At 39.0% G+C, this 8,909-nt stretch overlaps 1 protein-coding gene across 1 annotated transcript in view; it reads right to left on the reverse strand.

Annotated features, from left to right (window-relative positions):
* The window catches only part of LOC115186495 (zinc finger protein 271-like), a gene marked incomplete at its 5' end in the record, with an annotated part of 49,103 nt that extends 40,626 nt beyond the window's left edge, over positions 1-8,477 (reverse strand). Inside the window, one exon of the mRNA XM_029746117.1 lies at positions 8,084-8,477. Coding sequence (XP_029601977.1) covers positions 8,084-8,477 — 394 coding nt within the window. The remainder of the gene's footprint in view (positions 1-8,083) is intronic.
* Positions 8,478-8,909: the final 432 nt, after the last annotated feature.

Here is an 8,909-nt window from a genome sequence, read left to right on the forward strand (position 1 = left end):
TATCAAAGGTGCTTTTGTCTGGGGTCAAAATGACTCCAAAGGATTTGAATTTGTTAAAAGTCCATATTGATACAGAAACACTAAACCATGATTTAGATGTATTAACAACCAGTTGATTGACAAAGTCATGAAAAATTGGAAGAATTGAATAAAATACATTTTGGCTATGATAAAAGATATGCCTCTGGGGTCAAAATGAGCCATGTCAGAAGTATGGTTCAATGCAAATATGTAGTGGGTGTAAAGTTTGTTTTAAATTCTCACTCATTAAACACGAATCAATCAACACATGCTTCTCTTTGAACGACTTAATATAATATTAATATTTTCTAAAATAAATGAAAAACGTTTGGTTCCTCAACTGCGTTGCCCTCCAGTCAGCAGATGGCGATGTGCGTCTTTTAGGTTCAGGCGATGCTGCCAGTGTGACGTATAATCTAGTGGACGGGACGCTCCTTCAACAACAACAGCTAGTCAGACACCTCGGTAGCTTTCTAGCAAACATAGCTACAACATTCACGCTCTTTACACTGTTTTGGTGTATATTAGTCGCGGTATATTAAACACACTTCTGTCGTATGTACTTGTTGGCCCATTTAATTATATATTTACGTTGTTTGTCAGCTAGCTGGTTTGCTAAGTTAGCTTAGAACTAGGCTAGTCGCTAATGCTAGCTAGCTAACATCCCTGACCATGACTTCACTAAGCTACTCTCCTCCTGCTAAAGAAGAGGAGGTCTGCTGGACGGAGGAAGAAACTCTTGTGAAAGAGGAGGAGGAAGAGAAAGATGTTACAATACAAAAACAAGTAGAGGGTGAGGCTGTTACCGTGAAAGAAGAAGAGAAAGACGTTACAGTGAAAGAAGAGGAAGACGCGTTCAGAGTGAAAGAGGAGGAGGATGTTACAGTAAAAGAAGAGGAGGAAGAGAAAGAGGAGGATGTTGTTTGTGGAGTGAAAGAGGAGGAGGGGGAGATGACTGTCACATCCAAAAAGGAGGAAGAAGAGGAGGAAACTGGATATCTGGGCCCGGTTTCCCAAACGCATCTTAAGGCGTCCAATGGTTCTAACGATGAACAGGCCCTGGTTAACACTAGTAAGTACTGTCTTAAATACAGAGGCACAAACTCTGCAGTTGTTGAACTGAAGTTTGGTGTTAAAGGGGAAATCTGCAATTGCTACATCAATATTTTGACTTTTAAATAATTTATTTATAGCCATTGATTCTTGAAGAATATAACACATGAGCTTAGTTCAACTGTTGTACCCCATCAGATGCCTCATGTTTTAAATGTTTTTTATTTCATCTTTATTTAACCAGGTAGACCAGTTGAGAACAAGTTCTCATTTACAACTACGACCTGGCCAAGATAAAGCAAAGCAGTGCGACACAAACAACAACACAGAGTTACACATGGAATAAACAAATGTACAGTTAATAACACAATAGAAAAAGTCTATATACAGTGTACAGTGTGTGCAAATGGCCTCATGAGCTTAGTTCAACTGTTGTACCCCATCACAATCCCAAATAAGCTTTTTTTACTCCAATGTTTAGAAACAATGTAAATCAACACTGTATAGCCTCAACATGGTTAAAACTATAATGTTGATATCATGGATGGTCAGTCCTTGCATCCGTAGGTCTGTCTATGAATTAGAGACCAGTTACATTTCTCCAGACCCATCCACCATCTTATTACCAAAACAGCGTTTAAACTGCAGATTGGTTGATTGATGTGTTTTTTTAAAACAGCAACAAAATGGCTGCCCAGAGACTTGGCGTAACAGTTATAAGCTGTTGGCTTGAAGAAAAAGAAACACACACCTATTAAGGTGAGGTGCTGGCTTGCGGAGAGCCGCGCACTCTAGGAGCTCAGGTGCAAAACTTATTTATATCCAAGTTTTCGACAGCCAAGCTGTCTTCATCAGGGTATGATCACAAACACTGCGAGATGACTCGTTTATATAGTGTCAAAAGACACACACAGGTGACTGTAATCATGGCCAGGTGTGGCCTAATATCATTGGTTAATTCTCAAATAGAAAAATGGTATACAAAAAAAACACACATGGATAGCATAAGATCATAGATTCATTTTAGACTACACAAGCTGTTGGCTTGACAGTCGCTGGACCCAGTTTTGAGTTCAGCTCAGGGCTACCCCCTGAATTCACTACACTATGAATACAAAGACTGGCCATCCATGATGTCATAATGATAGTTTAACCAGGTTTCTAGGCTATATAGTATATTCTAGAATTCATCCATGATGTCATAATGATAGTTTAACCAGGTTTCTAGGCTATATAGTATATTCTAGAATTCCTCCATGATGTCATAATGATAGTTTAACCAGGTTTCAAGGCTATATAGCATATTCTAGAATTCATCCATGATGTCATAATGATAGTTTAACCAGGTGTCAAGGCTATATAGTATATTCTAGAATTCATCCATGATGTCATAATGATAGTTTAACCAGGTTTCTAGGCTATATAGTATATTCTAGAATTCATCCATGATGTCATAATGATAGTTTAACCAGGTTTCTAGGCTATATAGTATATTCTAGAATTCATCCATGATGTCATAATGATAGTTTAACCAGGTTTCAAGGCTATATAGTATATTCTAGAATGGACAGTGAAGATTTCCTGGCCATTAACCAGGAATTAATCATTAATCAAGTTATTAGAGCTGTTGATGAAAATTGGCTGAATATTATACAGTTACTTTTCATGCCATTACATTAAAGGTGAAATACCTAGATTCAATTACATTCATGCATTGGTTTGAAACCTTTGTTTAAAAACCTTCTCAAAATTGGTGCCTTGACGGATTTGTAGGAAACGGTTTGTCATAAAACACTTATTTATTTAAATGTAACCTTTATTTAACTAGGCAAGTCAGTTAAGAACAAATTCTTATTTTCAATGACTGCCTACCCCGAACAACGCTGGGCCAATTGTGCGCCACCCTATGGGATTTGAATTGTGCGCCCAGCCTAGATTTGAACCAGGGCACCTCAAGCACTGAGATGCAGTGTCTTAGACCGCTGCACCACTCTGGAGCCCCAAAATCATGTTTTAGTGCTGTCCCCAACTAAAATAAATCTTGGTCAACCAAGAGTCATCTGTTCTTTCTACCAATCGCCGCATGTGTTTTAATAAAATCAACTGTATGTACTGAACTGGTCTGATGCTTTAAGCTGTTTGATTAAATAAGACACACAAATGACTGGAGGGAGCCAGAGACCTAACCAGAAGAGAGAGAATTTCTGAAGTTTCCGGTAATGGGCTACACCAGCAGTCGACAACCTTTTTTATTTGGAGTTCCAATTTATCTGAGCATTTCTACCAATCTGTGTGCCAGTTATGATTTTCAAATGCACATTTTCGTGGAACAGTTTCATTTCATTTATAATAGTATCTCAAAATCATAGAATGTAGATTTAATCACAGACAATCTAAATGAAAATTATACAAATCTAAAAGTAACTTTTATTGCCATTGCCAACTATGTAAAAAAAATAGCCTACATAAAGCCAACAAATAAAAGTTAAATAAATAATACAAATATTGCATTCTGCAGGTAAAAAAAAAAGCCTAAAAATCACATTGGCTGCACTTTGTCTGTCTACAACGAACTTGAAACATATCAACTGGGTCGGGCCGAAACTCAAGATAGCAGCTTGCAACATTGTATAAAATATTCTGGGCCCTCAGTTTCCCGGCCAGTGAGTTCGGGACAGACACAGCTGTTGGCTATTTGTGCAAAGGATAAGAAGTAATCAGGTATTTTATGACATTTCCACAGGATCAGAGAATTACATTTTTCCCTTTTATGCTGAGTGGTTATCCAAAGGGCGAGAGCTGGAAATATTTTACGAAAAATACTTTGAGGAACTATTGTCATTCGCAATTGATTTTAGTAAGACTTTGTTTACTTGCTGTTTGAGGTGAAGAAAAAAATCCTTTGAGAAGCTCCAGAACTCATTAGTGGTGGTGCATTAAGACAATCAGAAATACTATCAGACATCCCCAAATGGACACATTTATAGACCTACATTTACACACAGGCCAGGTAGACTAGTCCTACTATCAGACATCCCCAAATGGACACATTTATAGACCTACATTTACACACAGGCCAGGAAGACTAGTCCTACTTCTATATGTGTAACCAGGTAGACTAGTCCTACTTCTATATGGGTAACCAGGTAGACTAGTCCTACTTCTATATGTGTAACCAGGTAGACTAGTCCTACTTCTATATGTGTAACCAGGTAGACTAGTCCTACTTCTATATGGGTAACCAGGTAGACTAGTCCTACTTCTATATGTGTAACCAGGTAGACTAGTCCTACTTCTATATGTGTAACCAGGTAGACTAGTCCTACTTCTATATGTGTAACCAGGTAGACTAGTCCTACTTCTATATGTGTAACCAGGTAGACTAGTCCTACTTCTATATGTGTAACCAGGTAGACTAGTCCTACTTCTATATGTGTAACCAGGTAGACTAGTCCTACTTCTATATGGGTAACCAGGTAGACTAGTCCTACTTCTATATGTGTAACCAGGTAGACTAGTCCTACTTCTATATGTGTAACCAGGTAGACTAGTCCTACTTCTATATGTGTAACCAGGTAGACTAGTCCTACTGCTATCAAATCAAAATGTATTTGTCACGTGCGCCAAATACAACAGGTGTAGACCTTACAGTGAAATGCTGACTTACAGGCTCTAACCAACAGTGCAATTTCTAAGTTAAAAAAATGCACTCAAACTATGTAACTTTTAGTGGCTCCTTATGTTACGCTGGGAAACAGTTTTCATGGGCACAGAAATGCTAAATCATTTCAGAGTTTACTAAATCCAATGGTTCTAACCGAGAGTCACATTAACTTTATTGACACCCAAATGGATACTGTTATTAACGCAGTTCTTCAATAATTACACATACTACTGTACCTGTTTAGTTACAGTCTAGAGGTCGACCGATTATGATTTTTCAATGCCGATACCGATTAATCGGACATTTTTGAAAAATTTCTTTGTAATAATGACAATTACAACAATACTGAATGAACACTTATTTTAACTTAATATAATACATCAATAAAATCAATTTAGCCTCAAATAAATAATGAAACATGTTCAATTTGGTTTAAATAATGCAAAAACAAAGTGTTGGAGAAGAAAGTAAAAGTGCAATATGTGCCATGTAAGAAAGCTAACGTTTAAGTTCCTTGCTCAGAACATGAAAACATATGAAAGCTGGTGGTTCCTTTTAACATGAGTCTTCAATATTCCCAGGTAAGAAGTTTTAGGTTGTAGTTATTATAGGAATTATAGGACTATTTCTCTATATACAATTTGTATTTCATATACCTTTGACTATTGGATGTTCTTATAGGCACTTTAGTATTGCCAGTGTAACAGTATAGCTTCCGTCCCTCTCCTCGCCCCTACCTGGGCTCGAACCAGGAACACATCGACAACAGCCACCCTCGAAGCAGCGTTACCCATGCAGAGCAAGGGGAACAACTACTCCCAAGTCTTAGAGCGAGTGACGTTTGAAATGCTATTAGCGCGCACCCGGCTAACTAGCTAGCCATTTCACATGGGTTACACCAGCCTCGTCTTGGGAGTTGACAGGCTTGAAGTCAAAACCAGCGCAATGCATTGCAAAAGCTGCTGGCAAAACGCACGAAAGTGCTGTTTGAATTAATGCTTACGAGCCTGCTGCTGCCTACCATCGCTCAGTCAGACTGCTCTATTAAATCATAGACTTAATTATAATATAATAACACATAGAAATACGAGCCTTTGGTCATTAATATGGTCGAATCCAGAAACTATCATCTTGAAAAATATATATGTTTTTTTTCTTTCAGTGAAATACAGAACTGTTCCGTATTTTATCTAACGGTGGCATTCCTAAGTCTAAATATTGCTGTTACATTGCACAACCTTCAATGTTATGTCATAATTACGTAAAATTCTGGCAAATTAGTTTACAACGAGCCAGGCGGCCCAAACTGTTGCATATACCCTGACTCTGCGTGCAATGAACGGAAGAGAAGTGACACAATTTCACCTGGTTAATATTGCCTGCTAACCTGGATTTCTTTTAACTAAATATGCAGGTTTAAAAATATATACTTCTGTGTATTGATTTTAAGAAAGTCATTGATGTTTATGGTTAGGTACAGTCGTGCAACGATTGTGCTTTTTCGCAAATGGCTTTTGTTAAATCATCCCCCGTTTGGCGAAGTCGGCTGTCTTTGTTAGGAAGAAATAGTATTCACACAGTTCGCAACGAGCCAGGCGGCCCAAACTGCTGCATATACCCTGACTCTGTTGCAGAGGTGACACATTTTCCCTAGTTAACCCTTTCACACGTACCATCACACGGGGTGTGATCGTTCTACAGTGGTCCCTGAAGCGTACGATCACACCCATGTGATTAGAACAGTCATTTTGAACGGCCAGTTTCGAATGACGCAACAATCAGCATTTGAGCTAGCCACATTTTTTTTTCAGAAACTATTTACACAAACACAGTCCTTACAAAGTTATGTCCAGAATGTGAGCATTTATTTTTGGATGCAATGTTTAGATATTCACAGAAGTATCTATAGCACAACACGATCATCCTAACCGGAAAAATGTAGGCTACATTTGTCCTAGCGCTAACTGAGGAAAGATTGACCCAACACAAGCGGTCATATTTATCTAACTCTGGGCTGACATAAACTACAATATGAATTAGCTAATAGCAATTACTATGTATAATTAATCACATCACGGGTGAGCTCACCATTGATCAAACTCATTAGGTAAAACACTTTCTAGAAATCGAAAGTAATCCGTCGATTAGTTTCAGCACGCAGCCATGCATTTTTTCCTCACAGAAACCGAAGACAAGATGAGTTTGGTCTGTTTATAGTATGCATGTTGAAGGGGTGTGTCATCTACCGTCGTTCACATCCCACCATTAATTTCCAGAAGTCCTCAAAAAATGAGTGAACTCTTACTCACCTAATTTTGTTATAACATTTTTTGGTCAAACAGACGATTACGTGAAACCCAGAATGCATTGTATGCATTGTATGTCAACAAACATTGCTGCACTGCTGGAAACAGCTTGGCTCATCATAATCAGTACAACCTTCAAAAAAGTATTTTACACACATAATATGCGCCCATTACAATCTACGCAAGAATCGGAATGCATGATTTGTCACCTAGAATTGAAAACGTGAATAAAACAGTAAATACACAAATAATTACCACACAAAACATTTTCTGACAGTGATTTATTGATACAAATGGCGGTGCAGGCAATCAATCACGTCCCCTCTCACTCCACTCTGAGCCGTTCAGTGTTGTTGTTTATGTAACAATCACATTCTGGAATGGAGAGAACGTTCGAACATCACGTGCATAAAAAAATCTCACGCTGAGGCGACCGTTAGAGATATTTGGAACTCACAGATGAGAGGGTTAAAATAAATTCATGTTAGCAGGCAATATTAACTAAATACTTACATTTACAAAGACCTGAATGTGTTGATTGATTAGTGCGAATAAAAAAATGTTCACTACATTCCACACTCTGTGTTCTCCTACCCAGGTCTGGTGTTGGAGATCATTCCACACTCTGTGTTCTACTACCCAGGTCTGGTATTGGAGATCATTCCACACTCTGTGTTCTACTACCCAGGTCTGGTGTTGGAGATCATTCCACACTCTGTGTTCTACTACCCAGGTCTGGTGTTGGAGATCATTCTACACTCTGTGGATCTCCTTACATGTATTTTCTGATGTTTAATCAGACCACATGAATGAGAGTATCTCTTGTCACATTGATCACAGCTATACGGCTTCTCTCCTGTGTGTTCTCTGGTGTTGTGTCAGGTTTCTTAGGGAAGCAAAGCTCTTCAAAGTCAGAGCAGTGGTAAGGTGTCTCTCCTGTGTGTGCTCTCTGGTGATACCAGGCTGTTTGACTGAGTAAAACTCTTCCCACACTGATTACAGCTATAAGGTTTCTATCATGTGTGTGTTCTCTGGTGTCTATTCAGGCTGTTTGACTGAGTAAAACTCTTCCCACACTGATCACAGCTATAAGGTTTCTCTCCTGTGTGTGTTCTCTGGTGCTCTTTGAGGCGTTCTCCCCGAGAAAAGTTTTTCCCACATTGCTCACAGCTATATGGCTGCTCTCCTGTGTGTATTCTCTGGTGTGATACCAGGTTGCTTGACTGAGTAAAACTCTTGCCACATTGCTCACAGCTATATGGCTGCTCTCCTGTGTGTGTTCTCTGATGTGATACCAGGTTGCGTGACTGAGTAAAACTCTTCCCACATTGATCACAGGTGTAAGGCTTCTCTCTTGTGTGTGTTCTCTGGTGTGTTTTCAGATTACTTGAATGAGTAAAACTCTTCCCACATTGATTACAGCTATAAGGTTTTTCTCCTGTGTGTACTCGCTGGTGTTTTTTAAGTTCTGATGAAGATTTGAAACGTTTCCCACAGTCAGAGCAGCAGTGAGGTTTCCTTTCTGTGGGTCTCTGCTGGTGTTTCTTGAGGTGTCCTGATGTGGAGAGACTCTTCTCTGCCTCGTCAGCTTCATGGTGTTGTTGAGGCTCCCCAGAGGATCCACGATAGTCCTGTCTCTCTCCTGTGTGAAGGTCAAAGTCAGACAGTCAATGTAGTGAATGGTTAAATGTTTTAACAAACTTTGACAAAAGTCTTGTTTTAGTTTGATTTTGGTCCAACAGCCACTGTAGCAGGCAGATGATAGAATATACCAGCCACTGTAACAGGCAGATGATAGAATATACCAGCCACTGTAGCAGGCAGATGATAGAATATACCAGCCACTGTAACAGGCAGATGATAGA

This window comes from Salmo trutta, unplaced genomic scaffold, assembly GCF_901001165.1.
Source record: "Salmo trutta unplaced genomic scaffold, fSalTru1.1, whole genome shotgun sequence".
Lineage (NCBI taxonomy): Eukaryota > Metazoa > Chordata > Actinopteri > Salmoniformes > Salmonidae > Salmo > Salmo trutta.